Source organism: Schistocerca piceifrons, chromosome 3 (assembly GCF_021461385.2).
Source record: "Schistocerca piceifrons isolate TAMUIC-IGC-003096 chromosome 3, iqSchPice1.1, whole genome shotgun sequence".
Classification (NCBI taxonomy): domain Eukaryota; kingdom Metazoa; phylum Arthropoda; class Insecta; order Orthoptera; family Acrididae; genus Schistocerca; species Schistocerca piceifrons.
In genome coordinates, this window is record NC_060140.1 from 828,319,076 (window position 1) to 828,342,900 (window position 23,825).

At 42.9% G+C, this 23,825-nt stretch overlaps 1 protein-coding gene across 1 annotated transcript; it reads left to right on the forward strand.

Moving 5' to 3' along the window:
* The first annotated feature begins 9,997 nt into the window (after positions 1 to 9,997).
* Positions 9,998 to 10,360, forward strand: LOC124789093 (protein lethal(2)essential for life-like). The gene has a single exon (XM_047256383.1). It carries the CDS (start codon positions 9,998 to 10,000, stop codon positions 10,358 to 10,360), a length of 363 nt encoding a protein of 120 aa, XP_047112339.1.
* The last annotated feature ends 13,465 nt before the right edge of the window (positions 10,361 to 23,825 follow it).

Below are 23,825 nucleotides of genomic sequence, written 5' to 3' on the forward strand. Positions count from 1 at the left end.
AGCCATGAACATGGGAAGCACAGTCCACAATAGGCGCACCAGACTATAACAGCAGTTCAAGGCGCTTAGCTCCAAGACCTGTCAGCAAAACATCCTGCATGCCTCATATCCTTGGAGTGGCAGACCCTACTTCCCTGACGATATTCGAAACCAATATGTCCTCACTTATACGGATTCAGAAGTGAGTACCTCACCTCCCGAACACTTACCATCGATTATAAACATACTTGCCATTCATATCCAGGTGCCAAATGAGTCCAATATTCCTGTCTAGGAATATTTAATATTACTGTTATTAAAAAAAATGTAATATTAAATTTATTGCTTTTACTGGCGACAAGCTTCTAAAATGAAATAATGGTGCATAGAAAATTTTTACTTGTGGATGATGAAATTATATATTCCGCCAACCAGCATCAAATTCCCATCAGACCGACGAGAACGTTGACCGATGGCATTGTTTAGAGGCCAGTGACCGATCTAAAAATTACGCAGTTTGCATAATTACTTTGCCCGGATGCTGATAGAAAAGATTGGTAAAAGATATCTCAGGGACGCTGAAATAAAAGTTTGATAACGTTATTGAGGTTTGAACACTAGTAACTTTCGCCTGTGGCCACCAAACAACTCATCGGCAACTCCCCTTCGCTGCAGCCTGAAAAATTTCTAAAATGTAGCATAATAATTTGATATGTGGAATTAATGAAAAAGGAAAGAACGGTGTTAAATAAACCATGGCTTTTGAAATTAAATTAGCGTAATTATTTGCCAAACGTTAAGGGGCGACACTTAAATTTGCGAAACAGCCACCGAAAACAAACGAGAGAGAGAGCTCACAGCTCCTGCTTTTATATAATACAAAAACAAATTACGGCGACTGCCTTCAACTTACTTCACAGTTTCGATAGATAAACATTTCTCTGGAACATTCGTTAGCAGAACAGCAATAAAAAATACATTCTTTACATTAAATCCTGACTTTTTATTTGCTTTACAGATTTATTTACACAGAAAAAAATAAGTTCTTAATTATTTCAGCCTTAATTAAAAATTAGGCCATATTCTATTAATTATTCAAATAAGTAACATATCAAATATTCAGCTACACCTTAGATTTTGTGGAAATTCTTCATCATAGACTTCAAAACACTGGTGCTTGGGGTTGATTTTCTCCACTACTTATACCTCTCCTAGGATTTATCAGCTGGTACGCTCCAGCATCAGGACAGTGAGTGCTCTGTTCCCAGCGTCATTAGCTTTGTGCCTCCGTCATGGTAGTCTTCTAGAAACTCGGGGGGGGGGGGGGTTAGATAGTCCTGAGATATTCCTGCCTGTCGTAAGAGGCGACTAAAAAGAGTCTCTCGCTTTTCGGCCCTATAAGTTCAAGTCCCATTTTATGGTTTGACATGCCACTTTCAAAATTCTACAGAAGTGCAGTCCATATGGGGAAGGACGTGGTGCACGAGTTATACATAGTGTCCTCAGATTCGATCTCCTGAACCTCTTGTCATGGCTTTGCATCGCCACCTGCGATTCAACTATTTGGGCGAGGACACTTTCTGGGGTATGGCATCTTCTTTCGTTGTCTCCTGTCCTCTTTCGCCGCACGACAGTATTTCTCTGCTCCCAATATACCGCTTGGTAGCCAGTCCGTTGTGGTGGGGCCGTCATGCAACCATTTTGTGGTAGCCCTCTGACCACACAGGGATCACACTGCTGTTGTCTGAGCTGCCAACTCCTCACGTATGCCAAGGGGTAGATGCCTGTCTTCCTGGGGCATCAGAGCTCCCGGCAATGCCAATTGGCCTTTGCTGTGGCTGGGTGGCACCCGTGGGAAGAGCCCCTGATCGGAGTGGGTGGCATCAGGGCGGATGACCCACAATCAAGTGCACTAAGTCATCTCTTGCTGGTGACCGTACGGCACCAGCAGTCTCTAAGAATGGCAAGATCGAATATAATGTCGAGAGATATGACCCTAAATCGTTTCCCTCCCTCGCTTCACCATGGGAGGAATGTAGGGCTACAGAATGGAGAGAGCCATATTCGCCTCAGTTTTTAAACTGTAGCAGAACTGATAGGGACTCCTTTCTACCTACTAAGCCTCAGATTTTCGTTGAACACGTTGAGGATAAGTTTGGAGAAGTGACAGCACTGTCCAAGATGCGAAACGGCGCAGTCTTGATTCAGACAATCCCGAGCGTTACTCGCCTGTGACAAGCTGGGTGAAATCTCTGTTTCCATCATACCCCATTAAAGCCTCAACATGGTCCAGGAGATTATTTTCAATTGCGATCACCTCTTGCAGTCTGATGACGAGATACGCGCCAGTTTGGAATGGCGGGGTATTCATTTCATCCAGCGCGTTTACCGGGGACCTAAAGACACCAGGGTTGCTACTGGTGCCTTTATCTTGGCCTTTGAGGGTGATTCACTGCCTGAAAAGGTCAAGGTGATGGTTTACTGCTGTGACGTTAAACCATACGTCCCTCCTCCTCTGCGGTGCTTTAAGTGCTGGAAGTTCGAGCTCATATCTTCCTGCTGCACTTCCAGCGCCACATGTCGAGACTGCAGACGTCCACTGCACCCAGATACTCCATGTGCGCCACCTCCCACTTGTATCAACTGTGGAGGACACCACTCCCCCTCCTCGCCAGACAGCCCAGTACTCGGGGACTGATGACCATAGCTGTTAAGTCCCATAGTGCTCAGAACCATTGAAGTATTTTAGTCCAGTACTCCAAAAGGAGTGGAAAATCATGGAGTACAAGACCCTCGACCAGTTGACTTATACAGAGGCTAAACGTAAATTTCAAAGATTGCCCCCCATTCAGTTGACCTTGACATATGCTGCAGCTACCTCACCATTGCAGTCCCAAGTACCAGTGGTTTCTCACTCTGTGCCATGAACAGTGGGCCTTCCAGGCTACCAGAATACATCCGCCCCCTTGGTGGTAGGGGGCAAATTTTCCTCTGTTGCTCCCAAAGCACCTACTTCAGGAGCAAGGCCCCCCCCCCCCCCCCAAGCACAGGGTACATCGGTCCCCTCCCCCATTCCAGAGAAGCAATGGCCTCCTCCAGCTCCTCTGATGTGGAAGGGGTCCCTTTGGAGCCCTCTCGCCCTCTCTCCCAGGCCTCCACTAATGCCATGGCAGACACTTGTCAGTGGCTCAAGGAGCCAAAAACTGCGGGACAAAGAGCTTCACGGTCTTCCTCCGTGCCCAAAGCTGCTTTGGAGAAATCTTCGTAGCAAACACTTAAAGAGAAGCGAGAGAGCAAGCAAACTAAGAAGTAGTCTGCCAAGAAATAGGACCCTCTGATAGCCACAACACCACCACTCCCTATCAGTTCTGCATCTGAGGATGCGGTGGAGATCTTAGCGTCCCCTGCAGACCTGGCTCTCACTGATGCCTCATCCACCATAGATATGGCTACAAATACTCAGTCGGTGGCAGCAGGTGACCCTGAGGCATAACCTGTCTCCTTGAGCGCTTGATGTCTTCCCAACCGCACGATAACGTCATCCTCCAGTGGAATTGTGGCGGTTTTTTCCACCACCTGGCTGAGCTATGGCAACTATTAAGCTTTACACCTGCTTTCGGCACTGCCCTTCAGCAAACGTGGTTCCTGGAACTGGGGACTCCTGCCCTCCACAGCTATAGGGGATATTACATGAACCATAGTGACTATAATAGAGTGTCAGGTGGAGTTTGTGTCTATGTCCCGAACTCAGTATGCAGTGAACTTGTGCCCCTTCAAACCCATGTTGAAGCTGTGGCTGTCAGGATAAGGACGACACAGTAAATAACTGTCTGCAACATATATCTTCCTCCAGATGGTGCAGTACCCCTGAACGCCTTGGCTGCACTGATTGATGAACTCCCTAAATCTTTCCTACTTTTGGGAGATTTTAACACTCATAACCCCTTGTGGGGTGGCACCATGCTTACTGGCCGAGGCAGAGATTTCGAAAATTTACCGTAACAACTCTACAACTCGACCTCCGCCTCTTAAATACAGGTGCCCCCAAGCATTTCGGTGTGGCACAATGCACATATTCGGCCATTGATCTCTCGGTTTGCGGTCCTGACCTTCTCCCATCTATCCACTGGAGAGCTCATGATGACCTGTGTGGTAGTGACTACTTCCACATGTTCCTGTCACTGCCCCAGCGTCAGGCCCACAGACGCCTGACCATATGGGCTTTAAAAAAGGCAGACTGGGAAGCCTTCACCTCTGCTGTCACGGTTGAATCTCCCCCCATGGTAACATCGAAGTAGTGGTTGAGAAGGTAACTAAAACGATCATTTCTGCGGTGGAAAACGCGATCCCTCGTTCTTTGGGGTGTCCGCGGGAAAAGACTGCCCTTGGTGGCCGCTGGAAGCGGCCGAGGCAATCAAGGAGCGTCAGCGAGCGCTACGGCGGCTTAAGTGGCACCCTTCCCTGGAGCACCTCATAGCCTTTAAACAGCTCTGTGCTCACATTTGCCAGCTTATCAAACGACGGAAACAGGAGTGTTGGGAGAGATATGTCTCGACCATTGGGTGCCAAATGTCACCTTCCCAAGTCTGGGTAAAGATCAAACGAGTCTTCGGGTTCCACACCCCAACTGGTGTTCCCGGTGTTAACATAAATGGCGTGTTATCTGCCGACGCAAATGCGATTGCCGAGCGCTTTGCTGAGCACTATGCTCGCGCTTCTGTGTCAGAGAATTACCTCCCAACCTTTAGCACTCTCAAACGGCGGATGGAAGGGAAAGTCCTCTCGTTCATTACACGCCACAGTGAACCCTATAACGCCCCATTTATAGAGTGAGAGCTCCTCAGTGCCCTTGAACATTGCCCCGACACAGCTCCTGGGCCAGATCGGATCCACAGTCAGATGATTAAACATCTCTCTTCTGTCTACAAGCGACATCTCCTTGTGATCTTCAACTGCATGTGGTACGATGGCGTCTTTCCGTCGCAATGGCGGGAGAGCACCATCATACAAGTGCTCAAACCTGGCAAAAACACGCTTTATGTGGATAGCTATCGGCCCATAACCTCACCAACGTTCTTTGTAAGCTGTTGGAACATACGGTGTATCGGCAGTTCGGCTGGGTCCCGGAATCACGTGGCATACTGGCTCTGTGCCAGGGCGATTTCCGCCTGGGTCGCTCTATCACTGATAATCTTGTGTCCCTCGGGTCTGCCATCCCAACAGCCTTTTCGAGACGCCAACACCTTGTTGCTGTCTTTTTTGATTTACGAAAAGCGTATGACACCACGTGGCGACATCATATCCTTGACACATTATACTAGTGGGGTCTCCGAAGCCCGATCCCGACTTTTATCCAGGATTTCCTGTCACTTCGTTCTTTCCGTGTCCAAGTTGATGCCTGCAATAGTCCCCCCCCCCCCCCCCCCTCTGTATTGAGTATATCTCTATTTTTAGCGGCCATTAACGGTCTAGCAGCAGCTGTGGAGCCGTGCGTCTCACCCTCTCTATATGCAGGCGACTTCTACATTTCGTACTGCACCACCATTACTGATGTTGCTGAGCGGCGCATAAAGGGAGCCATCCACAAGGCGTAGTCATGGGCTCTAGCCCATGGCTTACAGTTTTCGGCCACAAAGTCGTGTGTTATGCACTTTTGTCGGCGTCGTACCATACATCCGGAACCAGAACTTTACCTTAATGACGATCCCCTCCCTGTAGTGGAGACATATCGATTTTTAGGAGTGCTATTCCGCTGAATTACAGGCCTATATCACTAACGTCGATTTGCAGTAGGCTTTTGGAACATATACTGTATTCGAACATTATGAAGTATCTCGAAGAAAACGATTTATTGACACATAGTCAGCACAGTTTCAGAAAATATCGTTCTTGTGAAACACAACTAGCTCTTTATACTCATGAAGTAGTAAGTGCTATCGACAGGGGATGTCAAATTGATACTATATTTTTAGATTTCCGGAAGGCTTTCGACACCGTTCATCACAAGCGTCTTCTAACCAAATTGCGTGCCTACGGAGTATCGCCTCAGTTGTGCGACTGGATTCGTGATTTCCTGTCAGAAAGGTCACAGTTCGTAGTAATAGACGGAAAGTCATCCAATAAAGTAGAAGTAATATCCGGCGTTCCCCAAGGACGTGTTATAGGCCCTCTATTGTTCCTATCTATATTAACGACATAGGAGACAATCTGAGTAGGCGTCTTAGATTGTTTGCAGATGATGCTATCATTTACCGTCTTGTAAAGTCATCAGATGATCAGAACGACTTGCGAAATGATTTAGATAAGATATCTGTATGATGTGAAAAGTGGCAATTGATCTTGAACAAGGAAAAGTGTGAAGTTATTCACGTGAGTACTAAAAGAAATCAGCTAAATTTCGATTACGCGGTAAGTCACACAAATCTGAAGGCTGTAAGTTCAACTAAATACTTAGGGACTACAATTAGAAGTAACCTAAATTGGAACGATCACATAGATAATATTGTGGGTAGAGCAAACCAAAGACTGCTATTCATTGGCAGAACACTTAGAAGGTGCAACAGGTTTACTAAAGAGATTGCTTACACCACGCTTGTCTGCCCTATTCTGGAGTATTGCTGTGCGGTGTGGGATCCGCGTCAGGTGGGACTGACGGATAACATCGAAAAACTACAAAGAAGGGCAGCTCGTTTTGCATTATCGCGAAATAGGGGAGATAGTGTCATAGACATGATACGAGAATTGTAGAGGCAATCATTAAAACAAAAGCGTTTTTCGTTGCGACGGGATCTTCTCACGAAATTTCAATCACCAGTTTTCTCCTCTGATTGAGAAAGCATTCTGTTGGCACCCACCTGCATAGGGAGAAATGATCATCACGATAAAATAAGAGAAATCAGGGCTCGCACAGAAAAATTTAAGTGCTCGTTTTTCCCGCGTGCCGTTCGAGAGTGGAACGGCAGAGAGACAGCTTGAAGATGGTTCATTGAACCCTCTCCCAGGCACTTTATTGTGAATAGCAGAGTAATCACGTAGATGTAGATGTAGACGCCCGATTGATTTTGCTTCATCACCTTCGTCAGGAAGCACCTCAATGCCTTCCATTGCTGAGCAACACCATCTGGGGTACAGATCGCTCTACGCTGCTGCAGCTCTACAGAGTCCTTGTTCAATCCTACCTTGACTATGGGAGTCTGGTTTATGGTTTGGTGGCGCCCTCAGCGTTGCGTTTACTCGACCCAGTGCACCACTGTGGCGTTCGACTAGTGATGGGAGCTTTAGGACGAGTCCAGTGATCAGCGTCCTGATGGAGGCTGGAGTCCCTCCATTGCAGATCAGGCGTGCACAACTGCTCGCCAGTTACGTTGCACACGTTCGTAGTTCTCCTGCACATCTCAATTACCGTCTCCTTTTCCCACCCACGGCGGTTCATATCCCGCATCGGCGTCCCAGGTCAGGGCTTACAATTGCAGTTCATGTCCGATCCCTTATATCTAAACTAGAGTCCTTACCTGTGCCACCTATACTCGAGGTCCCTTCGCATAATCCTCCATGGTGTACACCTAGGCTGCAGCTTCTCCTGGACGTTTCACATGGTCCAAAGGACTCAGTTCACCCTGCGGCTCTCCGCTGTCACTTCCTCTCGTTTCTTGACATGTACCAAGGCCATGGAGTGGTTTACACCGACGGCTCGATGGCTGATGATCAGGTCGGCTTCGCGTATGTCCATGGAGGACATATTTAACAGCATTCCTTGCCTGATGGCTGCAGTGTTTTCACTGCAGAGCTGGTGGCTATATCTCGTGCTCTTGAGCACATCCGTTCATGCTCTGGGGAGTCGTTTCTTCTGTGTACTGACTCCTTGAGCAGCCTACAAGCTATCGAGCAGTTCTACCCTCGTCATCCTTTGGTAGCGACCATCCAGGAATCCATCTATGCCCTGGAACGGTCCAGTGGTTTAGTGGTGTTTGTGTGGACCCCAGAAATCTCTGAATCCCAGGCAACGAACTTACTGACAGGCTGGCCAGATAGACTACACGAAAATTGCTTATGGAGATCGGCATTCCAATAACTTATCTTCGTTCGTTTTTACGCTACCAGATTTTTCGGCTTTGGGAGACGAAATGGCATGGTCTCAGTAACCACAACAAACTGTATGCCATTAAGGAGACTATGAATGTGTGGCAGCCCTTCATGCGGGCCTCTCGCAGGGACTCTGTGGTTCTCTGCTGGCTCTGCATTGGCCACACTTGGGTGACCCACGGCTACCTCCTGTGCTGTGAAGACCCGCCTCAGTGTCGATAAGGCGCCCAGTTGACAGTGGTCCATATTCTGGTGCACTGTCCTACGTTGACCGCCCTGTGACAAAATCTTCGGTTACCGGACTTGTTGCCGCTAATTTTTTCTGACAATGCCTCATCGGCTGATTTAGTTTTACGTTTTATTCTCGAGGGTGGGTTTTATCATTTGATCTAAGTTTTAGTGTATGTCCTTTGTCCCTCTGTGTCCTCCGCCCTAGTGCTTTTATGGTGGACGTTTTAATGTGTTGCATAGTGGCTGGGTTCTCCTTTTATTGTCATGGTCAGCCAGCCATGGTAATTTGTTTTGTCGTTTTAATCTCTTCTACGTGTTTCTTGCATTTCTGTGCTTTTCTTCTCTCGTTTTTTTCCATTTATGTGTTTGTTGCCCTTCCGTCGTTGTTCTTGTGGTTTTTCCTTTCTCTCCGTTTTTTGTTGTCAGTCTCGCTTGTTTTATTCTCATCCTTGTGACATTGTTTTATTCGGAACAAGGGATCGATGACCTATCAGTTTGGTCCCTCCCCCCCCCCCCTCCCTCTTTTAAAACCACCAACCAACCAACCAAACACCTTCTCAAAAACCAATTAACATAACGACTCACATTAACAGTGCCAGTGATATCTGAAAGACTTGGTGTCAGAACAATAAAAGCTCAATCAGCACTACCTTGACATAAGATTAGAGATTTTACGCCTATGTGAGGAAAACGGCATTAAAAGACAAAAAAAATCGTGTGGTGATGGACAAACTTGGATAACATTATGACAGAAGAACACCAACTTCCTGATTCGACGACTGCAGTGAGGCAATGCTTTCAGAGTGTCGTCCTGTGGGGCACCTATGATGACAGTATGCATGGAAACACCAGTACCACATGCAACCCAGGTTAGTATGGTGCACCTTGTCCATGTTCCATCTGCATTAACTGAGTGTGTTGTCCCTCCTGCCATGCATCCACAAATGGAACTTCCTCAGAGTGTTATACGAAACAGTACTGTCTAGACGACAACCACCACCCCAAGCCACCCACTCAATACAGGACGTGGAAACTAGTCCTGGATGAATTTCACACGGCCAAAACAGACATTGACAAACTATTAAAAACTGGCATTGTGAGACCTTTTTGATAGTCTACGGAATTCGCCTGTCAAAACTAGCACTCATGAAAGACGGTATAGTTAGGTTATGTGATGACTACTGGCCCTTAAACTCCCGCACGATCCTTGATAGTTAATCGATTCCTAACATGTAAGATTTCACGCGCAATTTAACAGGTGCTCCAGTGTTCAGCGTGTTGTACCTCAAAATAGCATATCTGCAGATTCCAATGAATCTGGAGGACATTCAAAAGACAATCATTGTGACACCCTCTGGGCTATACGAAATTCTGTACATGCCTTATGGCCTCACAAACGTGACTCAGACATGGCAACGATTCATAGATGGTACTCTATTTAAATTTCTCTTCTGCTATGCGTGTTTGAATGACATTGTAATTTTCTCTGCTTCACTGGAAGAGCACGAAGAACATCTAAAACAAGTTCTTGATACTCTTAAGGACTCCATTGTCATCAACTATGAAGGTAAGTGCCAGCTTCGCCAACCTGAAATAGTGTACTTCAGCTACTTAGTTAATACCGCAGGCATTAGACCTATGACACAACGATCAGACCTGTGAGTTTCTGACAACGGTATTAAAAAAGCTACATGGATCATGTGCAATGGCCACTCATACCAATGACTTGGAGGTCGTGCAGATCGACACCAACAAGAACATCATTGCAGAAACTGATGGCGCATCGCCCACTCTGAACACCAACGGAACATTCGTGGTAAAAGTCGACGTACAGCAGTTCCTGTGGGATAACATCCCAGTCAAGCCTGTTGACAATTTCCCTATGGCTGAAGGGAAGCGTGTGGAATGTGAAGTCAACAATGGCTTTATCACCAGACATTTCACTCAAAGTTACGAACTTCCTACTGATTCAGCAGTGATTATGACCGGTTTTCTGACTGAGGATTTTCTGACCATTAAGGCCCCCAAGAACATCATGATCGCCAACTACCATTTCCCCACATGCTGATGTCAACACTCCCTCCACCTCACTGCATGCACAAAGTAGCAGCGCACTCATGTGCTCTGAGCTTTAAGCCTGAACATATGGGTATCTGGTTATACCGCTGTAATAATTAAGCGTATTTTCTCTGCAACCATACCATTATTAGTCGTTCACTTTATCCTTTCCCCATGGTAAAATTCATATGTTTTTTTTTCACTGTTGTGTCACTGTTAACTTGTCTCAGGCATAGCCACTGATACAAAAGTATCTATATATTGTACCAAACATAATGTCCGTTTATGAGATATCTGTAATTATGTGCTGATTTTTTAGACTGGTATTTGAAACTAAAGGAAAATAACTACTAACACATGTTGCCCAACAACAGATGTTCCCTCACTTTTGATAACCCCTATATGCTAACTGTCATGCAGTGTAACAGCTCTAAGATGGTTTCAGAACAATTTTCGTACGTCTTCAAAGTATGAGCTTTCTTGGAGAATAACGTAATGATTTTAAAGTAATTATCCTTTCTCTAATTTAAGTTTTTCATGACTTTAAAATCATTTTATAACTCATTTTACATACTTTTATTTCACTTTTAACATTATTTTCAGGTCATTTTAGTGGTAATTTTGCAGGCGATGAATGTCACAAAAATCCAGGCCCTGAAGTTTCATGTCCTTTGTCTTGTTAGTAAACTAACCCTCTCCTGTAGGCGTACTTGTGTTGCTGCATTGTTGACCTAAATATTGGAATGGGGAACTTTAAGCTGTATTCAAGCTATTGTCATAACCATTAACTGTGCCATAGTCAATTTCAAACTTATTATATTTGCAGTTTGTAGCATAATTGTTTGGTAGTCACCACTTTATATGTACAACATATTTGTGATGCGTGCATTGTTTTGCAATTGAGAAAGCATGAACTCCAAAATTAGAGAAACCTGTGAAATTTATGTAGATTTTGTGATGGAACGTACAACGTTACTATCTAACCAAACTTTCAATATATGTTTAACCTACATCACTCAAAAACTGCACATGTGATACGTAAGACGCTGCCAATTTACTTTTTATCACTTACAATGCAGCTTGTGCAGTCTCAGTGACTTTCGAACAAGAAAGTGATGAGTTTGATACGGGCATCGATATATCTGTTCTTGGATCAGGATGATCTAAACAACTTAAGGTGGATCCCGAAGTAGTCTATTTGAAAGGGTAGGGGAGAGTGGGGGAAATACACGCACCTAAGGAAAAATCGATGTGAACCATTCGTTACGTCATTAAAACCTGCGAAAATAAGCACATACCATACAATGGACATTTCTCCACATATTCCAATCGTCTATAAATAGTTATAAACAGTACCTTAATTTTGAACATTAAAATTTAAAAAAAGTGCAAATGCGTGGTATTCCCCACCCCTGAGGGTAATGACACGCAAAAGTATTGGGTAATAACATGTAAAACAAACAAACCTTAAAAATGTACAATACTTGCTATTTTTATTTGTTTATTAGTTACTACAAATAGTAAACAGTATATTTAAGAACGAAATAATGTAATTCTACAAACATCTCTTATAATTTTCGTTTTTTACATTTTTTTTGAAGTGAAAAGAGTTCATTTTCTCATACCGTACAGCAAAGATCGCACTTGGAACCTTTTGGAGTGTTCCAGTCACTACATTCTTCATGACTCCATCTGCTATAAGAAATACATTGGTGCCATAGTTCTCCATCCTTCCCAATATCTCTACGAACTAAACAGACATCTTCTGAAATCGCCACGTTTTTGCCCCTTTCCCAAGACGTGGCCCCACCTATTTGTTTAACACCTTTAGGAGCCAAAATTCTCTCAGGATTTTGTACAGTATTTGTGCCCATTTCATCGACGTTGAACACTCACCCATCTTTAAATTTATATTTATCAAAGACATGTTCTAAGTTTTTAAAATATGCATTAACCTCTTCTTCATTAAATGCCTGTATTCTGTTAATGCTAGTTACTTCAGGTTTTCTCATGCTAATACTTGGGCTTCTTTTTAAAAATAGAGCTAGCCAATCCTTTCCAGCTAACCTACATGACTTATCAAAATTGTTTGCAATGTTGTTAGCCTCTGCACACTCTAATGCAATCTTTCGCACCTAGATGCATGTAATGTCATTGTAATAACATCATCCCTAATCTCATTTTCCTGTTCTGTCGAAAATGTTGGGTTTCTTCCAAATTTTGGACCCTCGGTATTTTTAAAGTTCATTCTCGTTTGCAAAGTAGCTTCATCAATCCCGAAAGCTCTTGATACTTCTCTTATTTTTCTTCCAGATTTGATGGCATCAAGAGCCTTACAAAGTTCCTCTTGCATACATTTTGCTTTCTGGGTTTTTCTTTTATAATATCTACCCATCTGAAATTAAAAAAAAATGTCGTTAGAATTGAAAATATAATCTGCAAGGGGGAATACCACGCACTTCAATAGCTGCGTGGCATTTCCCACTGTAAGTTCGATGACTACCCTAAGCATAACTAGGCACCTAATTCAAATAGCGGGGCAAATCTACAATTAAATTAAAGGTTTTATCTAGGGTTAGTAGTTGATATGCAAGAAATTCATTAAAGCAACTTATAGTAGCACTTACCTTGCAAAATACAGCTGACCAAAATTACATGAGACACGCCGAAAATAAACTATACTTCACTGCTCCAACAATGCCACTGGAAAATGGCTGGCATAAACTGCGTAGTAGTTGTTACTCCTGCCAGCAGGGTGTAGCACCAACTGGGAACAGCCTGCGCCATTCAAACTGCGTAAATCAGCCTGCGTGGGATTACCCACATGCGTGTAATTCCCCCACCTTCCCCTACAGCTGATTTCCTTTCCCAACTTGTCCCAATAACAGCTTGTGCTTCATCATTCTTATCTTCAGAATGAACCAACTAATTGTGAAATGAGGGCAATATTGTGTTGTGCAACGGTACAGAATATGTTTTTACTCATATTCGTGAACGGCAGGATAGTTTCTTTCCTAACGATCTCAAACAGGAAACAGGCAGGTGCTATTTGAAATCAAACCTCTTTTTCGTCTCCATACGAAATGAGTACTTGCAAAATGATTGTAGGTAGTATATTTCATTTGCACATATTACAAAGATATGCCGGCCGAGGTGGCCGAGCGGTTCTAGGCGCTACAGTCTGAAACCGTGTGACCGCCGGTTCGAATCCTGCCTCGGGCATGGATGTGTGTGATGTCCTTAGGTTAGTTAGGTTTAAGTAGTTCTAAGTTCTAGGGGACTGATGACCTCAGAAGGTAAGTCCCAAAGTGCTCAGAGCCATTTGAACCATTTTTTGCATAGGTATGTTCTTATCAATGGCAACATGCTTCATGCGTTTTAAACAAACTCTGTTTCAGAGTAGAATACCAGTAGGTTCTTTCAACGGTATAATCATTGACATTATTATTACTTTCGTGCAGTGCTGAGTTTTTGTTTTATAACAAATCATTGTTAGAGAAATTGTCTATTTATGGTGTGAAACTGTGGTAGAAATGTCTCATACAAAAGAGGTATGGTATCTGTGGGATGATTGTCAGTCAGCACCACATATTATACTTAAGGAACATTTTGAGCAGCTGAATACTCTGAATTTTACTATATATTATAATTACAAAAATAACAGAAAATTGCTTCAGAAGGCACTGTGATAATGAATCATATGACAAGCAGTAACAACGAAGCAGTTGACTGAGGAGCAGTAGCATGGTACGTTCCTCAGCAGTGGAGATTTATGTATGATAAGCGTTGACGCAGAAACAATAGGCTTATATTAATAGCGCGAAGCAAAATACTCAGTACTAAGCCTGAGATTTTCCTAACTGGTTCTTACTGGTTTGAAAATTTTCGTTGTAATAAAGCCCTCCACACGTAACGAACTATCTGCGCAGATACCTGCGCAAATGCCTATGCATCCAAAAAAAATCGCTGCCAATGTGGTGTGTGTATTGCTCTCCCTCCATCTGCCGGTCTAGAAAATAAATGTCAGTGGCAGGCAACTATGTTCTCGTTACCTAAAGAGCTTAACTGTTTTATTTATTCAGAAATGGAAGAAATTCTATTATGGGTTTTGTTCGCAACTTTTTTAAAAGGAAAGTAAAGTAAAGTAAAGAAAACCAGAAAGACTGATCAAAAGTGGCTACTCAAGCGATGGCAGTTTTCGCGCATGAGTTTACTTTGCGAATTGTAGGGAGAACCTGACAACAGGCAGGATTCATCTGGAAACATATAATTATCAAATGAATTCACAGCTTCTCTTATATTACCGGTACTGAAAAATACTTGCATGATGAGAGCAGTCTATACGAGCGGCTGACGGTGACGTTATGATTCTTGGCAACAGGAAGGAACTACAAGGACCTAGAATTTTCTGCTGCAGTTTGAAAACAAACATTAAGTGAAATCTTACGCAACATATGCGAAGCTATTTACGCTGTTCTGTGTGAGGATTTCATGAAGACAAATATAATGTTTCAATTCTATACTATATTAATCCTGACATGTCACAATAATATTTTCACAGTTTTAGACATATCAGAAACACCACAATATATTCTGAGCAATTAAAGTCGTGGCCTGTGAGCTATATTTTTCTTTGTTTCTGAGTCCGGATTTTCAATTTCCTTCCTGAGCTCTACCACCAATATGTTATAGACTTTTCGAACAAAAGGGGTTCATATTCTATATGGAAACTATTACATGTAGTATTGAGGTAGTGAATTTTACCATTCACATCTGATTCATTCTTGTTGTAACCACAAAAAAAGGACTCATCTCGAAAGCATTATACGAATGGGACGGAAATCGGTAGATGCTCTGTACATGTACAGACTAACAAATGATAACAATTTGGGCAAAATTGGCTGATTTATTCAAGAGAAAGAGCTTCATGAATTTAGTAAGTCAATAACGCGAGATGTAGGATGTCCTTCTTAGGGAAATCGTGTAAAATCTGTCCTATTGGAGAGTTAGATTGTCAAAAGCTCGGACTGGTTGGAGAGCCCTGCCCATAGTGCTCCAAACGTTCTCAGTAGTGGAGAGATACGGTGACGTTGCTGTCCAAGTTGGTAACCCCGAAGGCAAGCAGCAGAAACTCTCGCCATTTGTGGGCGGGCATTATCTTGCTGAAATGTAACCTCAGGATAGCTTACCATGAAGGGCAACGAAATGGGGCATAGAATATCGTCGACATACGCTGTGCTGTAAAGATGCCACGGATGACGACCAAAGGAGTCCTGCTAAGAAATCTAATACCACCCCAGACCATCATTCTTGATTGTCAGGCCAAATGGCAGGAGACAATCAAGTTGGTATTCCACCACTTCCAGAATGTCTCCAGACGCGTCTTCAGCCTGGAAAATAATTGACTGGAGTAAAACTATCTTCAGTGATGAGTCCTACTTCGAACTGCGCCCCAATGACCAGCAAAGATGTGCCTGGAGACGCCCGAGGCAGTGGTGAGATACGAACCTAACTGCCGCCCGCCACATGGCCGGACAACCTGGAGTGATGGCCTTGGGTGTCATTTTATTTTCTAGCGGGACCCCTTTGGTTGTCGTCCTTGGCACAGCGGTACGTCGAAGATATTCTTCCCCCTATTCTGATGCCCTAAATGTTAAGCCACTCTGGGTTTACATGTCAGCAAGATAATGCCCACCTGCATACGGCCAAAGTTGCTATTGCTTGTCTTGTGCTTGCTAAACTCTTCCTTGGCCAACAAGGTCATTAGATCTCTCCCCAATTGAGAGTGTTTGGCAGGGCTCCCAACTAACTCTGGATTTTGACAATCTAACTCTGCAGTTCGACAGAATTTGGTACGATATGCCTCAGAAGGACATCCAACAATTATATCAAGCCGAATAACTGCTTGCATAAGGGCCAGAGGTGGATCAAACACGTTACTGACTTGCTCAGTTTGTGAAGCTCTTTCTCTTTAATAAATCATTCAATTTTTCTGAAATTGTAATGATATATTTGTCTGTACATTACATCTACCGATTTCCATCAAATGTACATAATTCCTTCGTGGGCATCTTTCTTTGTCTTAGAGTGTATTAGGAAGTAAAACAAGTGTAAAACAAACTGTTCCTGAAGCCACTGTTGCAAGATCTGCCACGTTCAAATTCCACCCCCCCCCCCCCACAGTATCAGGAGGAGATTTTAAAAGTATTGTAATGTAGTCAATAATTTTATATTTGAAAACTTGGAAAAAAATGTTTATTGTTTTTAATTAATTTTTCTGTTAGATTTCATGTAAACGAAACCCAAAACTTTTCAGTCTTGAGAGCAGATGTCACTTTCAACTGAATGTCATATTCAATATTTTGTGTTCAGGACGTTACTCACACATCACTATCCCTATGAAAGTATGTTGTGAGTAAAAGTCAGTAACAGTTAACGAAATTAACGTTAGTGAAACTGTACTGATATTGTTAAGAGTGTGCTAAAAGATATTCTTAGGTTTTAGACCTTACTCGCTCATCATTACATTTAAAAAATATGTTGTTAATGTTAAGTCAACAACAAATATCGAATTTTGTTCGATTCCCCCCGCACTTGGTAATGAGCGTTGTGGATAATCCGCTGGTATCGTTAGAGTTAAAACAATATTCTGACTGTATTCTTCTTTAGAATAAATAGCATCTACTTGTTTTTGCTATATTTTCAAATAAGATTAGAGCATAGGAAAAGCATACTAGCAGTCTGGTTTGCAGGTCAACATAATGAGCGAGATTTCCAAGAGTAAAGCAAGCAGAACTCAGAATTTCGGTTACTTTATCCACATGCTAGTGTCACTTTTGATGGAATGAACGTATGGATTTCGCTATGTTTCTTAGCTCTTTACAGTATAGAGTTCGCAGCGATTTAATTTATTTACTATCATTTCCCGGTTTTCTATACGGCCAACGGGTCGTTACTTCTCTGTTAAGGAATTACAAGCAGCTCCTGCTTATCTCGGTCCATGTATTCCTTGCTCTTAATTTTAAGCAAATGGATGTGACGCCTATACGTTTCGATAAATTCAGCAACGGAACGTTCTATACTTCATTCACCGAAGCAAGAGACGTACTGTAAACACGGCAAGGCGCGTGACCACAGCACTGCCGTCGCGTGGTGTACAAGGCAGGGGCGTGTTTTTTTATAATTTGGCACCTGAACATGATAAAGTGATCCGAGAACTACCTTCCGACACCTTTTTTTTACATTGCATTAAAATTTATTGTCACTGAAAAAGCGAAATATTCTAGAAATATTTAAGCTTTCAGGAAAAGTTGTTTTTTCGAGTTACTGTAGATTTATCACGCCATATCTCCTAAACTGTGTGTCGCACAGCAAAATAATTTTATAATTGCCTTCAGTACTATATGTTGATTGCGTCTGCAAATTTTCTGCCCAACAGAGTCAGTAATAGTGAAGTAATAAATTAAAATCTCACGTCTGATGCAGAACTTTTACCAAATCATCATCCGAAATATGTTAAGCGACAAACATTTCCCCTTTAAATTTTTTTGGGAGTCTAAGCGAGAAAAGTTTCAGAAATGTTTGAATTTAATTTTGTAGTTTGTTCGAATGCGATGGTTGCAACCGTTTGTCCTTCATGAGCGATGCATTGTGCGGTTCGCAGGCGCGGCGCTCAGTCAGTGTGGCCGTCTCAGTTGCAGGCGTGATCTCGTTAGTGGGTGTTGTACAACGGCGATTTCAAGATATCTTAAGTTCATCTGTACAGACGCTTGAAAGACTAGTTGTCGATTATTAGAGTAAGTATATCTGTTTGTAGTCACGCTGAGCATTCACTGTTTATGTGCGCATCCAATAGCATCGCATGGTTTCTTATTTTATATATTCACATATTTCATTAGCATCACATACGGCTGTCCTCATTATGTCATCCACGGATTCAGCGAGCGAGGTCGACTTGTCAGTTCTGAGTCCACCAAAGAAGCGAGCAAAGAAGAAATCATTAAGTTCTTCTGAGAATAACATGGTGCTTAATGTGTATAAAACGGAACTGTTACATCCAGAGCAGTCAATGAGTGACATTGTTTCGAAGACAGCTGCAGCTACAGGTTTTGGACGTTCTTCACTGTATCGTGTGATAAGTGAGTACAAGACCACACACTCTTTGAAGTCTCCCAAGAAAGGTGTGTGTTGGGGCTTATGGGCGCTCAACGGCGTCCCAAGAAAGGAAAATTACGACAGAAACTGACTTCGATAGAAATGCGATACGAAGGAAAGTACACGAATTTTTTTTATTTCGTAACGAATTGCCAACAATTGACAAAGTGCTTACAGTCGTGAACGAAGATGCAGATCTGGGCAATTTTCCGAGAACTGAATTTTATAAGTTATTGAGAGACATGAATTTCAAATATGTCCGGCGTGGGCGCGATAGCATGCTAATAGACAGGGATGACATCATTTTATGGAGGCGGCGTTATCTTCGAACCATTAAACGGTTGAGAGATGAAGGCATACCAATTTACTATTTGGACGAGACGTGGATGAACGCAGGACATACCCGAAGTTACGTCTGGGTAGATGAACTTATAAATTCCTCAACAGAAGCGTTTCTGTCCGGATTATCCACCGAAAGCAAGGGCCCATCAGGTAAAGGGAAACGTCTGATTATCGCACACATTGGCAGCAAAGCAGGGTTCGTTGAAGGATGTTTGTGGACTTTCGTATCCAAGAAAAGTGGAGATTATCATGAGGAGATGTGCACCAAAACCTTCGAGAAGTGATTTCAAGATGTTCTTCCTCGGCTTCAGGAAAATGCAGTTATTATTCTCGGAGAAAAGAAAAAGTTCCCAATGCGAATTCCAATTAGCACGAAATATCAAAGTGACTAAAATCTAAAAACATCGATTTCGAAGACGGTATGTTGAAGAAAGAACTTTTAAATATAGTTAAAAATCACAGAACAGCGCACAACGAATACACAATAGATGTAATGGCGAAGAATGTAGGGAAAACTGTTCTCAGAATTCCTCCGTACCACTGTGAATTAAACACCATCGAGTTAGTGTGGGCCAGAATCAAGGGCTATGTTGCAGCGAAAAACAAAACATACAAAATGCCGGAAGTACTGCTAGAAGAAGCAGTAAGGGTAGGCGCAAATTGAGACGCGTATAGCCCGTGTGACGTGACACGACACTACAGCGCGACACGCACGTGCCGCACGAGTCGTGAGGGTCCAGCGCATATTGCGACGCGTACACCATACTTCGCACGCGCCAACTGGCGACGCTCTGCGCTGACAGAACCGAAGCGCGCGCAACCTGTTATTTTTCTCAAACAATTTTACAGAAACTATTCACTGAAAATATTTGGTTTTTGCGTTACTTGTAGCGTTATATGTCAACTTCGTGGCGAAGTGCCCATCATCTCGCTAATGACCATTCTTATTGTGATGTTCACATTTTAGTAAGACACTACGCAAAACTCAAAAAGTTTGCAACGAAAATTAGGGGTCGCTGTGATATTGCGTTTGGTCTGTATTACACCATATGTTGCTGCGTATGAAATTTAGCTAACATGTTGAATTTTTGTTTGGACTTGGGAAGAGGTCTCTATCTGCCTCCGATCTCGAGAAAATGGATCCTATGTAGCGCGCTCACTTCCGATCTCACGCTCTCAACATCTCTCATATCTCCTAAACCGCTCGAGACATCGAAACGGAAGTTTGGCGAATGATAGCACACAAGGAGGAGACTGTTTTGTCAAATCTTAAACACACGGAACTTTCTTATCTATGGTGATATATCAGTACTTCCCTTTTTATTTATTTCACACCTGTGACTGTAATTTTTTAAGAGTTATCGACATCTAGCGAAACAAGAGCTTCCTAGTATGAAAATAAACATGAAATTTCTTCTTTTATGTTACTGCAAGCCGACACTATGAGGTTTTTGGTAAGCTATTGAGCTCTGTGATTGCAAATTACTTGTTTAATGAGGCTCTCGGTGTTTCAGAATTCTGCCGCAAAGCTGCTGAGAGATGAGTTTGGCAAATTACACTGTGACGAAGGAAGTACAATTAAACCAGTCACCAAGAGAAATGTGGCCATTACTCCCAAACCGTGATGCTTCTTCGAATGAGAGAAGGTTAACAAATCACACAAGAATAGATTTCCAATTCTGTTGGAATTTTGGTGGAATCCCCGTAACCCATCGTATTTTTAACACTAAGGGCCCGGAATGGAAACTTACCAAAAGTATTTTAGTCATTCTCTTGATCTGAGCAGTATTAAAATGACGAGCGTTCCTTCAGACGGAATGATAGGCACTTGCCAGATACTGGTTACTCACCTACGGCTTGCCAAATTGACAATGTGTGATCGCGAATAAAATAGTTGTTACTGAGAAAAATAAACAATTGATCTGTCGCTCAACACAATGGTCAGGGAATTGTCAGCAGCGGAGGATAATGAGCGCGACAGGAATGCACAAGCTAACCATGTGTGCCTTGTGAGTTGGAGTTCGAAAAACATTCTCATGAAAGTAGATCTGCCTTTGTCAGCAGTATTAAATATTTCTAATCATGACACTCTTTTAGGATATTCCTACTTTCGTAATAATACCTACCATTTTCTTAATTTGTGTAACCTGTTGTTTAATTAGTTTATTAATGCTGATAATGTGCTAGCAACAATTGAAATGCTTTTTCACATCATGGCGAACAAATTAAATCATTGTTATTTGTGACTGCTTTTCGACTGTTTCTGGCTTGCAGTGGAAATGCAATGTTCACATGCATGTAGTACAGTGTGTCGTATTACATTATTACATCCATATCAGAGTAATCACAGTGAGACTTCTATACTTCAGATCTTGGACGCTTTTTACCAGGAGTACAAAGGGATCACACCTGTGGAGATTATCTCTTTCCAAATTTTTGTAACAGATTGTACAGATACGCCAGCATACTAGGCAGCGAGGAGATAGCCTTGTTTTACATTCCTATCTTGCTTCTTAATCACATGAGTTTATAATATTCCTTGCTTCCTTAGTCACTATCCTCTGTCCCTTCTTGCGATCTGAAAGCATCGCGGAGGCATATGATACAATTCCAGCGGCCAGTGGCTCATCAGTTACTGAAGTACGCATTTTTCTTGACAGAAGAAAAACAAAACAAAACAAAACTATACAGATATAAATAACAGGAAAGTATAATGACTAACGAAGAAAGATGGAGCGTTTAAATGGCGAAATACGAAATTTAGTACACAGTGAGGCAAAATTTATCGTATGGTCAATACTACCACTGCTGATATGAGCCGTTCCGATATGAGCATATGGCCGGGATACTTTTCCGTTCCCCGCCTCAAATTTCCCACGGTGCTAGCGAGGCAAGCGCGACGCGCGGCGCGAGAAACTGTGCACCAACCACAACGCCGCGCGACCTGGTGCAGGCGTGTGTCGCGTCCCAGTCGCGTCGCGTCGCAATTTGCGCGGTCCCATTTGAACCTGCGATGTTACAAAAACGCGCGCTGCGCTGCGTCGCGCCACACGCGCTATACTCGTCTCAGTTTGCGCCTAGTGTAAGAACAGTGACTGCAGAGTATTGCAACAAGTGCGTCCTCCATGTCGCAGAAAAAGTGCGTCCTCCATGTCGAAGAAAAAGTGGAAACTCAAATGTGGAAATCAGACTGCATTATAGAGGAGAGAGAGGAGCGGTTTGTTACAAACCTCAATGAAAACAGTTCAAGTTCAACAGAGTGAACCTTGTTTCGTCCTTTGTCATTATTATTACTGGTATTGTTATTAAAATTAACAATTAATTGTGTTTGAATGGAGCGTTTTGTTAGTAACCTGAATGAAAATAAATCTGCTTCGACAGAATGAACTTAGTTTAACATTATTTTAACATTATTGTTAAATTTATTTCGTGCATTGTTGCCCAGGTTTCTCACGGTCCGCTGTGACAGCTCGGCAGCCAGCCGAACGCCGCCAGCTGCAAAGCGTGCGCCAAGGATTTTCCACCCCCCTACGTATCACGTGAACGCTGAATGATTTCTATGGAAACGAGCGTAGTCGCTCACGTGACACTGTTTATGTTTCGTCCCAGCTCTCGGCGAATAGACTTTAGAGAGCTGACGTCTATCTACTATTTTGAAATTCACTTTGCACACACATACAAGAAACAGTAGATTGAATAAAAAGCTGACTCCAGCACGTTTCGCACACCAGATCTGCGGCGATCCCCTGTCCACACAATACGATTTGTCTGCCCAAAAGTGGTTGGTGCTCAATGATTTGAGCTTCTTTGCTCAAACCTCCAACCCAAATTTCTAGATTTGATTACATCTGGTATCTACGCAAATTTCTTGTCTGCACCAACTATCTGTCTGTCCAGACGTGATGTGCATAGAGATTTGCAGAGACAGAGCGTTGCGTTCGGATGGACTTTTAGAACAGAGAGATAGAAGACCATAGAGAGGCAACACCGCGACTAGAGCGAAACAAATTTAACCACTTTCCACCACGTTTTCGGAAGTCGAAAGAACGGGGCGAGGTACATGAGAGTGCTTAAGGAATTACGAAACTGCAACTGTAGCATTTCAGCAGTTACAGTTAGAAACAATATTACCTCTGAATACATAACATTAACACTCTATATACTTCATCTCCCTCCTGCCAGAGTCAGTATCTTCTATTTAAAAATTGTAAACCCCGGCGGTAAGTAGCAGAGCATTTACAAGTAAAGGATAGCGTCTGTAAAATTTAATTTAGGGTCTGTCTTCATGTAGTTTAGTACGCCTATTTCTATAGAAAACTTTGGGAGAATGACAAAGATCTCAGAGGTGGACGTCCTACAGAAATGTTATGTCAATTACGACTATATGTTCTGTTCATGTCAGGTTCAAAACAAAAACTGTGTTGCACTGAGCAAGGAAATGCCACCGCACGTAGCAGGTACATTACGATATAAGCCACTCAGGCAGTCGAATATGCAATGAAGTACTTCGTTGATCGTAAGTTTATTAAAATACGCAGACGAAAATAATCGCAACACCACGAAGTAGCTGTGCGACGCAAACGAAAGCTTGTAGGCGTATTTATTTCTACATCTGAAGGATGATATCTATTCAAATTTCTCTCTAGTCGCATAAGAGTGGCGCTAGCACCATCACTATGAGGATGCAAATCAGATTTGTTTTAAAAACACTCTGTAAGGATCGTAAACGTTTGTTACCTTTGAGATTGGAAGTGATGAGTTGATGTTAGTCAAGAATGTCTTTAAGGCAACAAAGATGCCATTATCAACATCTCAGTTTAGATGAGGTCCTGTAATAGGGCTACGAGTAACTGGGAGTTCCTTATGTGATATTGCAGAAAGACTTGGCATGAATGTAGCCACTGAGCATGATTGTTGGCAGTGGTGGTCACGAGAATGTACAGCCGCAAGAAGACTGGGTTCTGGACGGCCACTGGCGC

What these genes read in the sequence shown, in the direction of transcription:
- LOC124789093 (XM_047256383.1), top strand. Translation starts at nt 9,998, where the DNA reads ATGGCCACTCATACCAATGACTTGGAGGTCGTGCAGATCGACACCAAC.